Source organism: Salmo trutta, chromosome 8 (genome assembly GCF_901001165.1).
Source record: "Salmo trutta chromosome 8, fSalTru1.1, whole genome shotgun sequence".
Taxonomy (NCBI): domain Eukaryota; kingdom Metazoa; phylum Chordata; class Actinopteri; order Salmoniformes; family Salmonidae; genus Salmo; species Salmo trutta.
In genome coordinates this window covers 31,749,480-31,770,324 of record NC_042964.1, presented here as the reverse complement: position 1 = coordinate 31,770,324, position 20,845 = coordinate 31,749,480, and the positions used below count along the sequence as shown (strand labels likewise).

Genomic DNA, 20,845 nt, shown 5'->3' with positions numbered 1-20,845 from the left:
AGTAAATGTATAAATATTTCATTAATTGAATTAATTTGGCCAAGTGCAACTGTGCTCTCTGCTTATCAGCAGTCTCGGCTCTCTGCTTATCAGCAGTCTCTGCTCAGTTTGGGGAGAGGTTGTAGAGGGAGATGCCCATGTGCTTCGCTGTTTACCGGATCTTTTTTTTCTGCAGTTTTCTTGAAGATCACTCCGCGACCCACACCCTGCAGCGCTGTCGTTCAAGCCATTGACTTGTTATTCCCGCTCGCCATCACTCACGCTGTAGTGAAATGGACTCGTGCTAGCCACCAGTTCCGACTGAGCTCAATTGTCATGAAAGGCAAATACAGTGATGACTTTTTGTCTCTTTCATACAAACTTTGAGAAATAACGAGGAGCACCCACAATGTGTTTTGTGTGGTGAAGTGCTTAGTAATGTGTTTCTCGAAACGAACAAATTATTGAAACGACACGTCCTGACCAAACATCCAGGCACAACATGACAGTAAACCCAAGGAGTTCTTTCAGAACAAGGCAGAATGCTTCAGGAAACCGTGCTTCGAAAGTGGAAAAGTCAACTAGCAAGGCATTGTCATGTTATAACAGGTGATGATAAGCAGAAATAAGGGAGTACTATCTCTCATAGTAGAAGGGAGTTTCTCTTTAAAAAAAGTCCCATCCCTTGTAACGTTACACAGCTAATACCTCTCATTAGGACTGTGTGTGTGTTTTCTGGTCTACATCTGTGTTAGGTGATACATCAGTTTATTCCAGTTCAGAATAAAAAAATATATATTTTAAGAGCTTACAGTTCCAACCTAGACTTTCTATCAACAATCATTTATACAGTAAGATGTACAGTAGGACACATTTTTAAAAATCTGTACTGTTACTTAGGGTTGCACGATCAAAAAGCCTAGGTGTGTGTGTGTTATACATCTGTGTGATGTGATCAATCCGTTTATTCCAGTTCAGAATGAAATGATTTATTGTATTTTAACAGCAACAGTTCCAACCTAGACAGGTATGTAAGAGAGTGTTTTTAATGGGGGGGGAAAAAACATGAAAATATATTTATGGGTATTTCTTTATTTGTTTTTGTCTATATTGCTTTTTTTTTAGTCATAAGGGCAATTAAATGTTCCGATATTTACGTATAGTTGCATATTGTCCAATGCTTGGGTCCCAGGAAAACACAGAATTTCTCATTTGGGTCCCAGGCTGAAAAAGTTTAAGAACCCCTGATATAGATCCATGATTCACAAGGGCCTATGCCTTGTATTAAATAAGGACAAGTTAACCGGTATTTTGAGTGGCATTCTCCCAGCCAATGACCAGGTATGTTGGCACACGCATTTGAGGAATGCCAGGGGTGTTGCAGCGAACGCTCTGCTGCAAAATCATCCAACCGATGCGCGCCTCCCAAGAATAAACCCAATTATAGCGTGCTCATGATTTGTGTGTAGAATCGAATGTCATGTTTGGGTATAATGGACTGAATTACAGGCGCAATGACAAATTCCTATTCGATGCGGACAGTATGATACTCAGACGTGTCTAGAATCTCAGGTTCTCCAGTGATGGGCGCTCGAGTGTGTGACGTTTCACCGCGAGATGATCAAAATGTATGAACACGGCGCGGCTTACGTTCAAGCGGTCGGCCGCGAACAGATTCAATAATTACTGGCGACATTGGGAGTTATTTTTCAAACGGAAAAAAAATGTTTTTTAGTTTCTGCATTTTGAAACAGTACATTTGTTCGTTCTCTCTCCTTGCCGGTGAGCGCGCGGCCGCATGGGCCAGGGAGATGCGTGACGCGCCTGTACCGCATCTCCTGGATGGCAGGTAGGCTCCATCACATCTCTGTGAAAAAATAGGCTATGGAAAGAAAGAAATGCGGCGACTGCTGTAGGCTAACAGTTTGTGTGTTCGAGAGATTTGGATTAGGCTTTTTCCTATTCTTTCAGTTTTCACGTAGGTTAGTTCAATATTATCAGCCGATTGACAGCGTTCAGTCTTAAAAAGGCTTCACAATTTGTGCTATTAACAGCTCGCGCTTGCCGCCCTTTTTTATCACTAAAATGTATAAATTTGTATATTTCTGCGAAAGTGTAGGCATACTGTGGGAAAATGTAAAAATGTCCACTAGACGAGGTGTCCTAATGATAAAGATGGGATAATAAGCTGGGAATTGTGTCATGACCGACAGTATTATAGGTTAATTAGGGTACAGCAACTAAATCCGTTGTAGCCTACCGTTTCATGGGCTATTTTAAATAGGCTTTATAAAAAATAAATAAATGAATTAACCGCACCATGGCTGTCAGATTTGTGAGATGCATGATGTTTGTTGGCAGACGTGGCCTAGTTTAAGTTCCCCAATAATGGGGTCAGCCAACCAGCTATCAAATGTGACAGGACACTGGTAAGGCAGCCTGTCTACTGCTTTAATAGCCTAGTTAAAAATAGGCACCCATTAATTGGTTCTATAAGATGAAGATATTTTTATTACAAGCCTTTATCTAAATAGATTTGTATTATTAGATATTTGCATATAGGGCCTCCTGGTCGCCAGAAAGCATGCAGTGATGATGCTATAGAGGAGAGATGGCATCGCACGTGTGTGATGTGACTACTTGCGTGCAATGGAAAGTGTGATCCTGATGAGCACGGGTTCGAGGATGTGCCCCGGAGCCTCTCAGGGCCTGCGCATTTATTGCGCGCATCTGCTGGTAGCTTCCTTGCTGGTGTCCATGACGATGTCAAGCTCACCTGTTGCAGGTAACTGGCATTTCAATTTCTTACCTTCATAGGCATGGATGGCTGGTGGCTTTGACTCTGAATGATAAGAATTACTGTTCACACCTGGTTTCATCAAGGTACACTGAGAGATGGGGCCAGTATTTGACTTGTCCTTGACTTTTGGAGCTGTCCTTGGTGCTGAATGCACCAACTTCCATATTCACCCCCATCTCCTCGCCTCCTGTCTTTCCATCCTTTTACCTCTGTCCATTCATCCTCCTCCATCTCTCAGTGACTTGGTTATGTCGTCAGGGACAGCTGGACAGTGGATGCCTACACACACAGTCATCCCTCAGTCAGTCCCACTCACTGGCCTTGGGTCATCACACCCACTGATACAATCACACACACATACGGCGCATACAAGCACCCACTCCAAGTCAAATATATCCTGACTTAAAATAAAGAAATCTGTGGGCGGCTGTGTGGCAGGGGCAGACGGACTACTTCCTGGTGATGAAGGATGTTTAGCACTGCTGATTGGATCACTGTCATCAAAGCCATGTGGATCGACTTAAGGGTGCTGCATGATATTCTTAGAAACACAAGTCTTTACTCTCATCTATCTTCATTCCTGCACTCTCGCTCTTTCTTTCTCTTCTCTCTCGATTACTCTTCCCCTCTAATTCTATTTCTTTGTCTTTTTTCTGCTCCCTTGCTCTCTCCGTCACTATCTCCCTCTCTGAATCAATGTAATGTGTGCGTGCGTGCACACGCGTGTGTGTGATTTGATCCTGCTGTTGGCTGGGATGCCTCTGAGCTGTGTGCTGTGTCTGCAGCATACCAATGAGCTCTCCACCACACAGCACGTGACACTGCCGCAAAGCACGGCAGCGCCTAGTCAAGGCTAGGAGGAGGAGGAGGTGGCAGGGTGCTTGCTGTAATGTAACTTACTGTACTGCCGAGTGTGTGTGTGTGTGTGTGTGTGTGTGTGTGTGTGTGTGTGTGTGTGTGTGTGTGTGTGAGCGAGAGGGGATGGATGAGGAGCAGGGAGAGCAAGGAGATTGTTCATTTATTCTGTTTTAGTTAAGGTAACAATCAGAGTGACCTGGTTATGGTTATCATACATCTGTACTATAGCGCTTTGTGATACAGTATATTGTGCTTAAAATTATGATAAATTAACTGGGTGTTTCTCTATGCCTTTGTGTGCGTGTAAGACTCTTCAGTGTCATGTTGAGTGAGGATTGTGTGTGCAGGGCCGACCCTACAAATAAGCAACAGTCGGGGTCTCAATTTACTGTTGAGAGTTAGAATAATAATACACAAGGTGCCATTTTGAAATTTGGTAGTGCATCAGCAGTTTTCTTCTTATGTCAGTCACTCAGTTAGCCCATGTCAGCTAACATTTTATAAATTGCTAGGTAAGTTAGTTAGCCAGCTGTCTAAACATTGTAGTAATCATGGCCGAATTACCGACCGAAATGCAGGGCATGTGCCCAGGGGCCCTGACCTCCAGGGGGCCCCCATTGACTTTGTTAGTCACCCAGAAATAGTATTAACCTGTCATAATTCATGGCAAAATGTGTAGAATTGCTGGAAATGGGCTTTAAATATGTATAAATGGCAGGAAAAATATTTGGTTTAAAACTGCACAATTTCTCTCTGCCCCATGACAAAATGTGTAAAATTGCAGAACGATGTATTTAGAACTGTCTCTACTCATGTCAAAATGTTTAAAATGACATAACTTTTATTTGTTTTGCCACCTAGAGGGGCAGACGCATGTTTTGCTTATGAGATGGTCACACAAACAAATCTCGCTTAGGGCCCCTAAAAGTCTAGGGTCGGCTCTCTCTCTCTCTCTCTCTCTCTCTCTCTCTCTCTCTCTGTGTGTGTGTGTGTGTGTGTTGGACATGTGTTGTGACTGTAGTTTATCTCTCCACAGGTGGTGTAGACTCCAACAGAATGACAGCAGCACGGTCGTCATCACGGTCGTCATCGTTACCCTCTTCCAGATGGCCAGGCGCCAGCCCACCCAAAGACACTGGTCACCCTGGTAACGCTGACGCTGCCTCAGTGGACGATGAAGCTCAGGGCATACACCTCCTCCTGAGACCCCCGGACCTGCTGTCCCCCAGTCACCCCCCTCCTCTGCCCCCCCACAGCCAGCCCACCCTCACCCCTCCCCCGCCCTGGGAGCACGCCCCCTCCCTAGAGGAGGCCTGGGGGTCCGGAGACTACCTGGAGACGCTCTCCTTCATGGGCCCAGAGGGGGAGGAACTGGCCCTAGCCACAACCTTGCCCAGCCACACCTACGACCCTGACGACGGGGCCTCCTACGACACCTCCTTCCCCTCCCGCCCAACCCTCCCCCTGTCCTCCAGCCTCCTCCGACCCTCTACGTCCCCCACCTCCCCCCTCCGGGAGGGCCTCCCCTTCACCCACCCTGCTGAACCTGAGGGATACCCTCCCTGGGATGAAGAAGACTATGACCTGGGGGACATGTTTCCTCTAGAACCCACGGAGCTGCTGCTGCCAGATATGAACAGTCTGGAGTACTACACCAATCTGCTGGCCAGAGAGAGAGATGAGGAGAGGAACAGGGAGAGGGAACGGGAGAGAGAGAGGGAAAGAGAGCTAGAACGGGAGAGAGAGAGGGAAAGGGAGCAAGAACTGGAGAGAGAGAGGGAAAGGGAGAGAGAGAGGGAAAGGGAGAGGGATAAAGATGGGGAAAGAGACAGAGATGGAGAAATGGTCATCCCACTCCCAAAGACCACCCCCAAACTCTTCATCACACCCACCGCTACCACAAAAACACACACCCACACACACACTCAGTCCCCATCCCCCTCCCTTAGCACAGGGCCCCCTCCAGCCCGGGATCACAAGCACCCCCTTGTCCCCTCAGTGGGTCCCACCCCTCCCCTGACCCTCTCACCCACTCTCTGGGATGGTCAGGGTACCCTCACCCCTGGAGTTAGACCCACCTCCAGAGTACCCCCTCAGCCTCCTGTTCCACGGCCCAGAGTCCCCCCAGCTACCCCTGGCAGACACCCTCCACTGCCCCCCTCTAACACCACCAGCCTGGCTCGCCCCCCTATGCTGCGACCTCCAGGGAGGGACCCCATAAAACCACCACCCGTGATCGAGGTCCCCGGCAATCGACCTACGACCACTACCAAGGCAACCACCGTTACCACGACAACCACTGGCACCCTGGCGAGCGTCACCTGGACTCCCCCAGTCCAGGCCCCTCCAGGACGCCAGTACCTGTGTAACGTCACCAAGCCTGAGATGTACCTGGTCAGAGTGGGTAAGACAACACCAGTAGAACTCATAGTAGACTAGAGATGGAGGCACATATGAGAGGCAATCGTATGCCAATATTGTAGATGGGGATGCATTGCACTGTGCTCTACTGCTCTGGCCTGTCAATGTGTTGTGCTTGGGATCTCATGGTCACCTGTTTAAAGGGAGCACATCCCTTAGTTAGCCAATAGCTTAGGAGTGTGTTTTCAGGGAATGCGTTGGCAATGGTTGAATGCAGGTTGTTTGAGGTTAACCCTGTCTCTTCCTAGTCCTGCCTAAGTCTGCCTCCACTGTGGGCTTTGGCCAGGTCAGGGACATCTTGAAGAGGGAGTTCAACTGCTCAGTGGAGCTGCAGGTAGGTCTGCTATCAATACTCACTGGGGAAGCTTTGGGGAAAGAGCATGTTTGTAGCCATGAGATGCATTGCAGGAATGTGCAAATTTGCCCTTCACAAATGTCTTGAATGCCAATCATGCCTGCCTTCCCTATCCCCCTCTCATCCTCTCTCCCTCTGCTCTCTTCTCCCTCCCAATCCTCTCTCACTCCCTCTGCTCTCTTTTCCTTCCCAAACCCCCTCTCTCTCTCTCCGCCAGGTCCTGAGAACTTCGTCTAGCTTTGCGTTCCGTGCTGTGGCGGGACCTCTGATCTTCACCGCCATGTCTGTCATCAACGCTCTGCGCCAAGCAACACCAGGCTCCTCTTCGTTTCCCACTGTCTCACCCCTCTATGGCATACCTGATCGCAAGTACCAGATACACTCTGGTAGGAACCTCTCTCTCTCTCTCTCTCAGTGATGTGCAGTTCTAATGTTTTTTTTCTCATTTTGAACGCCTCTTTTTACTGACTTGAGTGTCATGATTTGTTTTTCTGAGTAACTCGTTCGTTTCAGTCGTTCGTTTGACTTGCTGGTCGCAATGAGTCCTATAGCAGGATTAATACACACTCCTCCTGCTCAGAGGTTCCAGAGACGTGGTCCGACCAACAAGAGTCATTTATGCGCGCATGGAAATAGATCATGTGTTGCAGGCAGCATAGAGAAGAAAAATACACGTTTAGAACTGATAATTGATCTCGTGAATGAATTGATTATTGAATGTTGCGACGACACAGCTTTGTAGAACCATAACTTACACAGCCTCAACAAATTTGAATCGTTTGGGGAGGCTGCAGTTGGAACGATATTGTGTTTATCGCCCTCATGGCAGTCAACCAATGCATTCCGCCAAGAGTCGTTCCCAATCCAGCCCGGTTGCGGCCACAGCTAGACCTCGCTTCAATATATCAAGAAATAATCGTATTTGTATGCTTAGCAATCTACAAATGTACGGTGTTTAAATCCAACTTTTACAAGTCTGTCACAAATGGAAACAAATGTTCACCCCTATGGTGAACAATGTGAAATAGAGGCTTGTAGAATCATGACTTGAGTTTTCAGTTCATCGTTAGCCGGTAGGGGGTCATGCGTGCTCTGGGCATTACTGACTGAAATTAACTAAATGAGTCGAAAGATTTCTTCTTTTGACTGAACCAGTCGAAAAGTTCTGAGCCAAACTTCCCATCACTAGTGTGTGTGTGCATGCGCGTGCGCACGTTTTAGTGCTGCATTAGACAATGTGTGTGTACTGTCAGTGTGATAATCTATAATGTGTGTGTTTTTCAGTGCTGCAGTTTGTGCCCAGTCACGTGGATGTGCGTGTGTGTAACTTCAGTGAGCGAGTGGAGAGAGGATTGCTGATGGCCTACACAGAGACACGCAGACGCGCACATGAATTTGGCAACGTTACTGTACAGGTAAGAGTCGTAGCCGTGAAGGTGTGTGCATTAGCCGTTCACTTGGGCAGGTTCAGCGGAGCTGAGGAAAGGGATTCAGATCAATCAAAAAGTGAGTCAATCTGTAACACGTGTGTGTGTGTGTGTGTGTGTGTGTTACCTCCAGCTCCTGAACATCACCATGGGTCAGGCCAAGCCACAGGGTGACCAGAAGGTTCCGGTGGACATCACGTTTGCGTTGCGTGATGGGCGGGGCTACCTGTTAGGGTCAGAGGTCAGCGGTCACCTGAGACACCTAAACACGGTGGAGTTCAGCTTCTACCTGGGCTTCCCCGTGCTGCAGATCGCCGAACGTAAGTCACACACACACACACACACACACACACACACACACACACACACACACACACACACACACACACACATACATCTCATCTACCCCTCACTGACACCCCACACACCCCCCCCATCTATACACCAGTTACTATCCCACACACACACGGACGCCAGGACACACAGACACATGCGCGCACACACAGACACACACACACACACACACACACACACTTATACACTCTCACACCTGGGTGCCGTTTGTAGCATCCTGACCATATGCATATATTGTACTCCCACACACACCCATTCTAAAGGAGTTACTCACCCCACAGACAACAGTGACTAACCTGATCTTCTCTATCCTGTGTGTGTCTCCCCAGCCTTCCACTACCCCGAGCTGAACGTTTCTCACCATCTACGCTCCTCCTGGGTCCGCACAGGTACGAATTTCAGCTTCGGGACTTTCAGCCTTAAGCTCAATATTGAGAGAATGACCGTGCTAGAGCAGCATGAATGTGTTTATGTGTTGCAGTCATGACGGCCGTTTTTGAGAAGTGCATTAGTGTTGCGCGTGTGTGTGTATCGCAGTGTTACTGGGTGTCCAGGAGCAGACTGTGACTGAGCGGAGCTTCAAGGCTCGTCTGGAGCGCCGTCTGGCCCTGCTGCTGGAGGAAGGGCTGGGGGAGGGGAGTCAACGACCCCGCTGGAAGAGATCCACGGCCGTGGGTAACAACAGCTTACAGGTAAACGACACACTTATACACTCTAGCACCCACTATGGGTGCTGTTTGTAGCATCCTTACCACATGCACATGCTGTACTCACCCACACACTACACACACACACACAACACACAGACATACACACTGACTCCATGGTGTTATCTCCAGGTGGTGCGTGTGTCGAGACTGGCAGGTTCAGGGCGTTCTCTGGAAGTGGTGTATTTCGTGGAGGGACCAGGGGGGGAGAGAGTTCCTGCTGATGCCACCGCTGCCACCCTCAACCGCCTGGAGCTGCAACGGGCTGCCATCGTACTGGGGCACCGCGTCCAGAGACCCCTTGCCCAGCGTGAGTCTATGCATGCGACCGCGCAAGTGTGTGTTCGCGCACCAGCGCGTGGCCGCATGCACACTTGTGTATGTGTGGATTTCGATAAGTAGTACTTATGTTATTCAGTGATTCACAATGTAAGCCTATGTAGGTTGGCTGCACTCATTTCCTAATGTACAGTAGCATATTGCTTAGATAAAAGTGTAAGCTGATTGTATATGCAGATAATGTATTTGTCTTCTGTAGCTGTGGAGACACTGACAGCGCCCCCGTCTGAGACTCAGAACAGCAGTGTCTGGCTGATTGTGGGGGTGGTGGTGCCTGTCCTGCTGGCTATCTTCATCATCATCATCCTCTACTGGAAACTGTGCGGCTCGGAGAAGCTGGAGTTCCAGCCTGACGCCATCAACACCATTCAGCAGAGACAGAAGGTCAGGGGCAGGGGTGAAGGGTTAGCGGGTCGACCTCCATGGGTGACTGTGGATTTGTGATCTGACTGGAATTGCATCAAAATGAGAATGGCATAAGGCTGTAGTCATGCATACATACATGTCTTGATGTGCTTGGATCTCTCCTTGTTCCACCCTTACCTCTTTCCTCCCCATCTCTTTCTCCCCTCTTTCTCTCTCTTTCTGTCTCCCCTCTCTCTTTCTTTCTATATCTTCCCCTCTCTTTCTCTCCACCCTCTCTCCAGCTGCAGGCTCCCACTGTGAAGGGGTTTGACTTCGCCAAGCTCCACCTGGGGCAGCACAGTAAGGATGACATCATGGTGATCCAGGAGCCTGGTGCCCTCCCTGTGCCCATCAAAGAGGCCACCCCCTCTAAGGGAGGGGATGTCAACACTCCCAAATCCAAGGGCTCCTCCACCAAGGCTGCCCGCACTAACCGCCGTAGGGGGAGGTTGGTAACACATCCACAAGCATGGATACATCCACACTAATCCACAAACCCACACTAACCTCAGTTTTTTCTCTGATTGGCCAGACTGTCTCCGTCAGATGGTGACTCGTTAGGTAGCGACCAATCGAGTGGCAGAGAGTCTGCAGAGGAGACCACCAGACATGTGGCCATGCCCCACGAGGGGAAACAGCACCGAAACAAAACGCCCAAGAATGGCAAGAGACACGCCCCTTTCTCTTTACCTTAAGCCTTATTCATAACATTCTGATAGAAATGTACCATGATGGAACAAACTGGATTCTTTGTCATGTAGATTAGAACGAGGAATCAGGTCATCTCTACATGTATACTGTTCTATCTACAACGGTCGTGCTGAAACACAGAGGAGAATAAGTGGTAGAGGGAGAGATTGTGAGAGTGTGTATATGTTCATGTGTGTTGTGCGTGTGTCCTAAAGAGCTATGCACTGACTCAGCGGGAGAGAAACTGATTAAAGGAGTTGCATCAAAGAGAAAAACTGAGCGAGAAAGAGAGAGCGAGAGAAACCACAGGAGAGAAAGAGGTAGTGAGAGGGAACAGGGAAAGAGGAGTGCTGGAAAGAATGCAGGATGGAGAGAGAGTGGAGGAGGAGTAGGGCGCAGAAGAGGAGGGGAGAAAAAGCTTGCAATGTGAACATGAATCTCTGACCACCAAGTGATAATGCTTCTCGCCCCTTCCCCTCTCTGTCTGCCTCTCTCTATCTACCTCTCTCTCTCACCCTCCTTTCTTTTTGTTCTGGCCTGGATCATAGGGAGGAATAAGATGGGTAAGTCCTCCCTTCGTGTTGAGTGGTTCAGTAAAGCTGCAGCTTGTCAGAAATAACCCATTTACTGCTACAGTATTACTACAGTTTACCTTACTCTCTCTTTCTCCCTCTCCCTTTCTCCTCTCTCCTCTCTCCTCTCCCCTCTCTCCTCTCCCTCTCCCCAGTCCCTCCCACAGGCAGTGGTCCAGATGAGCTGCTTTCCTCTTCCTCCATCTTTGACCACGTGGACCGTCTGTCCCGAGGCTCGTCTGACGCCAGGGGTCGCCAGGCCAACAAGGTCCAGTTGATTGCCATGCAGCCCCGGCCCAGTCCACCACAACGCTCACACAGCCCCACCCTCACAGAGAGGGTCAGTGCAGAGGTGAGAATACACACACACACACACACACACCTTAAAACTCCTTAAAATCTTGGTATGTGTGTGTGTGTGTGTGTGTGTGTGTGTGTGTGTGTGTGTGTGTGTGTATCTAGGTGGCTCTGAGACATAAGTCGGAGATCGAGCACCACAGGAACAAGCTGCGTCAGCGGGCTAAGAGGCGGGGCCAGTGTGAGTTCCCCTCTATGGATGACATCCTGGATGCCTTCGGGCAGGCGCAGGAGGAGGCGGGGCAGGGAGAGTGTCCCCAGCGCCTCTACAGCTCAGCCCATGACCACATGGACAGCATCCTGCACACCGACCCCCCCTCACCCCCCACCCCAGGGGAATCCAGGAGGAGGTGATGGTCAATACATCCTCAGACTCTTAGTCTTACCTCATGGTTATGATCAACTTGTTTAATAAGTATCTTCTACTAGCATCAGGTTGTTTCCGTTCTTTGTATCAAGATTCTCCTTTTCGTTCTTCCACATAGAACTCTAGATAGAAGATATTTGCATCCCTTGAATAGTCATGGTCAATATGTGTGACTGATCTGTATTAGTGTCTGTGACGTGAATTAGATGAGTGTGTGTGACTGTGTAGGAATGTGTCTGAGACTAATCTTTGCCGATGTGTTTCCCTGCCCTGCCAGGGGGAGGCGCTCTCCTCGGGGTCGGCGGAAGCAGCAGGGGAACGGCAGTCTGCCAGACACAGACAGACTGACGGACAGAGACTGCCTGCTCACAGACCACAGCGCCACCTACAGGAAATACCCTGGACTCAACAATGTGGCCTACATGGTGAGACACACATACTATGCGCATACTGTGTGTGTGTGCTGGTGTGAATAGTGTGTGTGTGTTTGTGTGTGTGTGTGTGTAGGTGCGCATAGTATGTGTGTCTCACCATGTAGGCCACACACACCCCATATACATGCTCACTCACACTTATTCCTCCTCTTCTCTTATTCCTCCAGTCGGACCCGGATCTACCTCCAGACCACGGCAGCCCCTCCCCTAACAATGAGATGTTTGACCACGCCCCTCCCCCGCCGCCCTACGTGCCCCCCCAGCCGTCCATCGAGGAGGCGCGGCAACAGATGCACTCCCTACTGGACGATGCCTTCGCCCTGGTGTCACCCTCCTCCCAGGGCAGCGTCAGTGTCGGGGTCACGCAGGTCAGCCCCGCCCTGCCGAGTCCCTCTCCCTCCCCACAGACACGCCCATCACGCCAATGGGGCTCCTACCCCGCAGCCCCCACACACAGCCCCTTCTCTGCGGTAAGAGTGTGTGTGTGTGTGTGTGTGTGTGTGTGTGTGTGTGTGTGTGTGTGTGTGTGTGTGTGTGTTTGCGTTTGCGTGTACTCCCAGGGTCTCTTCTATGAAGTATGAATCATACTGTCTCTCTCAACCTCTCACCTTCCCTCTCTCCCCTTATTGCTATTTTGCATCCACATGTTTCTCCTCTCGATATCTCACCTTCTCTCTATGTTCTCTCCCCTCTTCCTGTCCAGAGGTATGCAGAGTTGGGGATGTCTCCCTCGTCAGTACAAGGCCTGTTGCAGAGGTGAGACAGATGTTACTATACTACCCAAGCTGAAGTACATTCAGTGAATGGCAGCATTTCTAAAGTCTGGTGTATGTGTGTGTTTCAGGCAGGGCCTGGGTTCGGGGGCCTATGTTACTGCAGAGGAGCAGCTGCAAGATTCTGTCTACTCCAACAGGGGGCAGTATGAAGAGCCTCCCTCCTCCTCCAGACCCCGGCCTGTTGGGGGGAGCACAGGTAAAGATGGCGTATGTGCGTGTGTGTGATTCGGGTGTGTGTGTGTGTGTGTTAATTGGGATTGGTGTGTGTATGGTAAGTGTATACTGTGTGTATGTAATGATTACTTACACATGGTGTGTTGTTTGTGTTCTCAGGTGCTCAGCTGCATCACCTGACTCAGGTGGGCTTGTCGAGCCGGATCAGTGCGTACCCTGGGGTGGGCCGCAGTGTCTCTGGGCCAACAGGCTCCAGCTGGAACCAGCAGCCTTTAGACCAGGACCTCTCCAGACCTGGAGCCAGCAGAGAGAGTGTGAGTCAGACCACATGATGACCAACAGGGACAGCATGACATGCTGACCACACCGCTCACGTAGCAAATGAAACATACACATACATGTTATTCAATCATTGCACCCACACTGCTGGCGCGCGTCAACCAGTCTCAGGGTAGCCATAAGCTGAAATAGAACTTAGTTCAATTTGTGACGCTTAATGCGCTGCAAATCCCGCCTCTCCCTCTCCTCATTGGTTTTTAGGAGCATATACCCACGTGGGTAATTGAAAGATGAACTAAGGTCTACACTCCAGTTCAGTTGGTAGTGGTAATGCACCTTAAAGTTGTTTGCCAACCGCCATATAAAGTCCAAAGAAGAAGAAGCCTAAAGGAGGAGAGATTACTGGAAATTAACTCGGTTTACCCTTTTATCTGTAGATTAATTGTTGGAGTAGAGGACCTTGTGCATTTTCCCAGGACAAATTAGCTAGCAACAGCAAGCTAGCTAGCTATTGCCATTAATGTTTAATGCTTTTCGACCTGTCCCCAAATTAATATAGTTGGTTCAGTTTGTTTTGATATTTCAAGCTGTGTGTCCTGATCGCGTCTGGTGTGGGTGGACAGACAAAATCAACATGTGCGCGATGGCACACGCAGACGCACGCACGCGTGCTGTCTGGTCAGCATGTGAGACTGTTTGGGCAGGCCACATGTCAGAGATTGAGAGAAGCATTTGTTTTCTAGAGGAGTAATCTAGTTTACAGAGGAGTAATTTGATCTCTTTCTCTTGCCTTCTCTCTCATCCTATCTCTCTACCCTATCTCTATCTCTCTCTCTAGGTGCTGTCGTTCCCTGAGTTCTCCTCCCCCGCTGTGTTTCAGATGCCCAGCTCCTCTCTGGGAGACCATTCTGTCCCCCCGATGCTCCTGGCCCCTCCCACTCCAGAGTTCCCCCTAGACGAGTCCTCCCCCTCAGCCCAAAGCTCCGCCTCCCTCATCAAGGCCATTAGGGAGGAGCTACGACGACTTGCCCAGAAACAGGTTGCTGTGGCCGGCACCTACTCCTAGACCAGTGTGAGCCCCTACCCCATAACTGGTCCGAACCAGTTTGAACTACTCATCCTAAACAAGTATGGCCCAATCGGAACCACTACCCCAAACTAGTTTGAAACAGTCAGAACCACTTGCCCTAAACTGGTCTAAAGAGGCTTACACTGCTTTTTATAAGCTGGTCTGAACAAGACTCAGCCAGTCTGCAACAGATACGATTTCCTTAAAGGAATAGCATCACTGTTCTTTAAAGGGTTCTTCTCTCTGTAAAGGTTCCTCATTCTACACCACAGTGTTTCCACTGGACGGGAGGATCGAGTTTGTTTTCTTCAGAGTTCCATAGAAGTGCTTCCGTGAGAGGGGCCATCTCTGCCCTTCCTGACCTCCTGTATGTGGTGCTAAACCTCAGCGTAATGTCTCCTGTCATTAAGTTAACCACGCATTGCCTTCAACATACATTCATCATCAGCCATGTTGGTGAGGCCTTCTCCATTCATCAGCCATGTTGGTGAGGTCTTCTCCTTTCATTAGCCATATTGGTGAGGTCTTCTCCATTCATCAGCCATATTGGTGAGGTCTTCTCCATTCATCAGCCATATTGGTGAGGTCTTGCACTGTAGAGAGAGTTGGAGACTTGGAGTATAGTGTACTTTGGGCATGGGGGAATTGAATATATAGATGAAAAAAGTATATAAAAATGAAAATATTATATGTAAAGAGATGTAAAAATCCCAAATGAGCACAATATGAATTTATAAGAGTGACCAATGGAGTATTGAAATTGTATTTATTTTTTATTGCTCTGAAAGTATACTTTTAAATCCTTTATTTTGACCAAAGACCAATACTGTTTGGATGTTCTATGGCTGTATTCTCCCTGTGTTTGCGCTCACTGTTGCCGTGGAGCTGATCATAACGTTGTTTATCGCAGTGGAGACGTCGCTTAGCATAGTCGCTCACTGCTCGTGTGTTCATGTGTTGCTGGTACAAAAATGGAGAGAGAAAAAATGGATTATGCATTGCAGATATATAACGTGTGTGTATATATAGCGCTTTTCAGTAGGTGTCAAAAGACTTGACATGGGGCTAACCTATCCCATCCACCAGCAATGTGACTTTCTGCGGCAGAACTCTCACAGGACACAGGCATTTCTGTGGTGACGATTGACTGTGTCGAATTGTGATAGTGTTTTTCTTGGTAGGAAGAGCTGGAAAACCACTCATGCTTGACAACCACAGAAAATAGGCTACCTGTGAAATTTAAGATTGAAATAGGAATGATTTTACACAACATCGACATAAGGTAATGAAAAGGTGATTTTGGGAATATTGATGGTATGCTTTATAGCGAGTGAAAAACACCTACATGTCCAATTTCCCCCAAATAGCTTCCTCTCCTTATCTCCTTTCCTTAGTCAACTATTATCCAAATGGATGTGAAGGTGAACCTCTCGAAGAGGTGGATTTTGGAAACAAAGCCATTTAGGACAAATGGACATAATATACTTTAGCGGTTGGTGGATTTGGTGGTGGTTAAGTGCTCTTTGTCTCCATCTGCTGGTGGTATGGCTGCATGGCTGGCTTCCATTTCTGCTTCAGGCTGTTTTCTCTAAGGTCTTATTGTATTGGGTTTGGTCAATGGTCAGTAATGTGTGGGTCTGTGGAGTCAAGAGAAGGCTTGCCCATCCAGCTCTGTGCTCTAGCTATCTACAGCATGTTGACTATGTTTGAGGCTTGGCTAGCTAGCTATTAGTGATGTGACAGTTGTTGTTGTCTTCTCTCAGGCATTCTGCTAAAATAAGTACAAAAAAATGTTTAAAACAAAAGTTAAACTGAAGAGTTGGAACTCACAAGTAAAGAGTGAGGAGTGTTATACAGTGCCATCCAAACCTGATCCATCCAAGCACATAATACATCATGATAATCAAGCAGTAGAAAAGATGCACTATGTAAGTGTCATTCTGTTATACTCTTGTTTTGCCTTTTCTAATAACATTTTTTTAACCTAAATGAAAATTGATATAACAATAAATACAGTATGTAAAATAAATATAAGCGTAAAATATGTCAAACTATTTTATCTGTGATTGCTCAATTATATGGACAACCTTTCAACAGAAGGACTAACACACCTTCCCTGTGGACCAATCCTGATTCATAACTCTTCATCTGCTGGGACTTATGAACTTTCCTGATTGGACCTGGCACCTGTCAAGGCTGTGGGACTATACACAGAGTGGAGTCACAGAGATGTGTGTGCGGACGACAAACCGATTCACCTGGTGCTACTAAGTAACTTACAGTAACAGACCCTTCACTCCCTCCGTACAGGGGGTTGGAGTGTGTTGATGTCTCCTCAGTCTAACAGCATCTCACACACAGCCTATACCGACATGGGGAGCACAGACACACACTGCCAACATAGAAAACACACACACACTCAGAATTTGATATTCCTGTCTAAAAAGATAGGATTCACTTCAAACTCTGGACTTTGAGTAGCTGCAGCACCTCCTGAATGTTTCATAGTTCTGTGTTTTATAGATCTGTGATTCTCTGAGACACCAGAGTGTCGGAGCAGGTATGTTGTTGGCCCTAACGCCCTGAGATCATACCCCTATACTCTGTCCCCAGAGGGTATGTGTTTTGTCTACTCTTGAGACTGGGGCGGGCCCAGCTATAGGCCACACCCTGGGGCGTATCTTCGACAGTGTAGTAGACGCTCGGGTGTGTTAAATGTCAGACAAGGATGGGTTTCCTGCCCGACTAGATTCACAGACATTGCATTGCGTCAACGACTGCTCAGTCGGGCATCAAATTTCTATATCACATGTTGTGGTTAACTGATATGTTAAACACCTATCCAGCTGTTGTGAGGTCTGGCATGTGTCTGCAATGTTGTCGGGCAGGAACACCATCAATGCCTGTTTTACAGCTCACTCTCGCCCTCCCACTCTTCATACCCCTCGCTCTCTCCTCTCCTTCCCTTTCTCCCTCTCTATCCCTCTCTTTCTCCTCTCTCCCCCCTCTGAGCTACATCCCTGTGGTGTATAGAGTCTGAATGATGTGTAAATCAAACATTAAAGAAATTATGTGTTTTAAAGTCAGTCTTTGCTGTCTTTGTTTTTTTTCTCTCTAAAAGTTTAAAAATCATTCTATTTTAGTTGCTGGTACCTTTTTTTTTGTAAAGATTGGCTAGGGCGTACAGGTGAGTGTAGCTGTGGGACAGAAGTCCCCCTGTTTAGTTTTGCACCTCCTTCCCCATTCTGATAACTGATACCTAACCCTTCAGTCCCTTCATCTTCCAACAAACACAGAGACGGAGAGATACAACAGGATAAACTTGACTGAATAATGCCTCAACTATTGTCTACCCATAATCCGCAACCCAACCTCTCACCCATACACACCGATATCCTTCCGCTCAATCTATCTCCTCAACAATACCAGGTAGGCTAACATATATTTATGTCCAATGCAAGTAGTAATTCTCATTGGGTAGTCCTGTTTGAATATAATATATCGTGGACAGAAAAGGGAGTGACAAACTTTCGCGATCATTTTACTTCTGGGTAACCGATATTAGTTTGAGTAGGGTTGTTTATTTCCTTTTACAATATTTGAATACTGATTAGCATATGTAGGTTACAGACGTTAGGCGGGATCTAAAAACCTGTCGTCTGACCTTTCTTAGCGGTGTTGTCAACTTGTCATCAACTTCATGAGTCACCTGTCCCAAGGTGGGCAGAACTGGCCGAGTTACTGCATTTGAAATTGATTCTCAAGATGGCCAATATATGAAAAGTTCTTCATGACAAAGATAGCCTTATTCAAAAAAAGTTGTGAATTCATCACAAAAAGCAGGTAACAGTGATTCCCCGCAGTGGGGTCATTTGCTGTTTACTTTGTACATTATTATTGATGTGCGGTTAACTTCGCATAATAAATCAATGCGCTGCTCAATGTATGATAACGTTCTGTAGATTTTGTTTAGCATTTAAAACCTTGCCGAATATTTGTAGTTGTGGGTTTATTTGAACGTTTCTAAACGTTATAACACAGTGTCGGGATTGTATTTAACATGGAGTCAGCTGTGGTCCTTATGTTCAGCTGAGAATCCAAGAGAGGAAAGCTGTAAACCCACTTGGGCCCCCTTGGGTTCTTGAGAGCTAGTTGACAGGTAGACATAATGTTGTTGGTGGTGATACAGTATGGGCAGGTGACGATGTTATGTTGTGGTAGGTTTTTAGCAGGATAATATAATATTAAAAGGCCAATTTGCGATTTCTACTTCTATTTTTGCACTTTAAAGCTCATTGATTCTTTAAAGAGCATAACTTGGACATGCTTCATGAGCTTAGTTCAACTGACCCCCTCAGAATTCAAAATTAGCTTGTTTAACTCCATTGTTTGTGAACAATGTAATTGTGAAACAACTGTATAGCCTCAAAACATGATTAAAACTATAATTTTGATCTCATGGGCAGTAAGTCCTTGCATCCATAACTCTGTCTATGAATTTAAGTGGTTACATTTTTCTAGCCCCATCCCGCAACTGTTTACCAAAACAGTGGTGGGGTGACAAGTTTGTTGATTGTTGAGGTAATGTTACAGTATGGGCATAAGATATTATATTAATAGTATGGTAATGGTGTAGACTGCAGTGTCAATGGGCAGTGTAGGGAGACCGAGGAGGTCCTCCATGTAGACTCAGCTGGTTAGTGCCATCCAGCTAGATGAAGTGGAGATGGAGGTCAATAACCATCACCAAGAGGTCAACAGCACCTTACCAACAATTCAACAGCCCTTACCAAGAGGTCAACAACCTTCACCAAGAGGTCAAAGGTGAGCGCCGCTCATAAACCACCCAGTAGGTAGAGTGTTTGGTCACGTGCTGGGAAGTGATAATGTGGGGGTGAAGTGTGTATGTGGGATTTGGACTTTGACCTTGTGTTTCAGAGCCACAGACGTACAGTGTGGAGGAAGCGGTGGAGACCATCGGCTTTGGTCGCTTCCATGTTCTGTTGTTCATCATCATTTTAAAATGTATTTTTAATTATATTTCACCTTTATTTAACCAGGTAGGCCAGTTCAAGTTCTCATGTACAACTGCGTCCTGGCCAAGATAAAACAAAGCAGTGCGGCAAAAACAACAACACGGAGTTACACATGGGATAAACAAACGTACAGTCAATAACACAATAGAAAAATCTATGTACAGTGTGTGCAAATGTAGTAAGATTAGGGAGGTAAGGCAATAAATAGGCCATGGTGGCGAAATAATTACAATTTAGCATTAACACTGGAGTGATAGATGTGCAGATGATGATGTGCAAGTAGAGATACTGGGGTGCAAAACAGCTCCCCGCGTTTGCCGGGCGAAAGTAAGCATCCAGCCAGGACGGGTTGTGCCAGCTATACGCTCGAGACCTCCGGTGCGCCTCCACGGCCCAGTATATCCTGTGCCTGCCCCACGTACCCGGCCTCCAGTAAGTCTATCCAGCCTGGTACGTCCTGTGCCTGCTCCTCGCACTTGCCCTGAGGTGCGTGTCACCAGTCTGGCGCCACCTGTGCCACTCCCACACATCAGGCCTCCAGTGCGCCTGCCCAGTCCAGGGTGTCCTGTTCCTGCTCCCCGCACTCGCCCTGAGGTGCGTGTTACTAGTCTGGCGTCACCTGTGCCAGCCTCACGCATCAGGCCTCCAGTGCGCATTCCCAGTCCGGCGCTTCCAGCGACAGTTCCCAGTCCGGCGACAGTTCCCAGTCCGGCACGTACAGCGACAGTTCCCAGTCCGGCGACAGTTCCCAGTCCGGTGCTTCCGGCGGCGGCCTGCCACCCAGAACCTCTGGCGATGATCTACGGTCCGGTGGCACAGAAGCAGAGGGATCAGCGGGCGGAGCGGGGGTTACGCCCCGAACCAGAGCCGCCTCCTCTACTAGAGGATGTGCTGGATGATAAGGTTCTGGGTACTGCACCAGAGCCGCCATAGACACTGGTTAACCTCCCTACCCTCCCTTTTTTGTTTTGTTTTTAGTTGCATTCGGAGTCTGCACCTTTGGGGGTGGATACTGTCACGTCCTCACCATGGTAAGCTGCTATTTTCTATGGTAGAGTAGGTCAGGGCGTGTCAGGGGGGGTTTATTCTATGTGTTCTATTTCTATGTTAGGTTCTAGTTTTTGTATTTCTATGTTGGTTTGTTTGGGATGATCTCCAATTAGAGGCAGCTGGTCCTCGTTGTCTCTAATTGGAGATCATACTTAAGTATTATTATTATTTTTTTTTTACCTGAGTTTTGTGGGTGATTTATTTTTGAGTAGTGTTTGTTTCACCTCTGCGTCACGGTTTGTTTTTGTTTATGTATTGCATAGTTTCACAGATTAAATAAAATGTGGAACGACACACATGCTGCACCTTGGTCCTCTTCTCCTTTTGACAGCCGTGACACAATCTATCTAGGTCAAGGGGGGCCGGCCCACAAGAAAAAAATAATAATAATAAAAA

General features: G+C 47.6%; 1 protein-coding gene across 4 annotated transcripts; it reads left to right on the top strand.

Annotated features, from left to right (window-relative positions):
- Nucleotides 1-136: 136 nt before the first annotated feature.
- LOC115198691 (UPF0606 protein KIAA1549-like) lies at nt 137-17,449 on the top strand. 4 transcript variants are annotated; one of them, XM_029760847.1, is made up of 21 exons: nt 137-588; nt 4,674-6,041; nt 6,307-6,392; nt 6,631-6,799; nt 7,698-7,828; nt 7,974-8,160; nt 8,524-8,583; nt 8,732-8,886; nt 9,034-9,211; nt 9,440-9,624; nt 9,888-10,093; nt 10,178-10,308; nt 10,884-10,898; nt 11,063-11,259; nt 11,370-11,614; nt 11,909-12,056; nt 12,233-12,535; nt 12,769-12,821; nt 12,910-13,037; nt 13,175-13,329; nt 14,133-17,449. In XM_029760847.1, exons 1-21 carry the CDS (start codon nt 522-524, stop codon nt 14,358-14,360), a joined length of 4,395 nt encoding a protein of 1,464 aa, XP_029616707.1. In that variant the 5' UTR covers nt 137-521; the 3' UTR covers nt 14,361-17,449. The 4 variants fall into 4 exon arrangements, with proteins under 4 accessions (XP_029616707.1, XP_029616706.1, XP_029616709.1 ...); XM_029760846.1 differs by lacking the exon at nt 137-588 and adding an exon at nt 2,625-2,764 and having other exon boundaries at nt 9,894-10,093; XM_029760849.1 differs by lacking the exon at nt 137-588 and adding an exon at nt 2,625-2,764 and having other exon boundaries at nt 12,233-12,433.
- The last annotated feature ends 3,396 nt before the right edge of the window (nt 17,450-20,845 follow it).

Bases quoted from the DNA above. Each gene is read 5' to 3' on its own strand.
- LOC115198691 (XM_029760845.1), top strand. From the start codon at position 2,629: ATGGAAAGTGTGATCCTGATGAGCACGGGTTCGAGGATGTGCCCCGGA. The intron at 12,057-12,232 runs GTGAGACACACA...TTATTCCTCCAG, and splicing joins TCAACAATGTGGCCTACATG to TCGGACCCGGATCTACCTCC. The intron at 12,822-12,909 runs GTGAGACAGATG...TGTGTGTTTCAG, and splicing joins GTACAAGGCCTGTTGCAGAG to GCAGGGCCTGGGTTCGGGGG.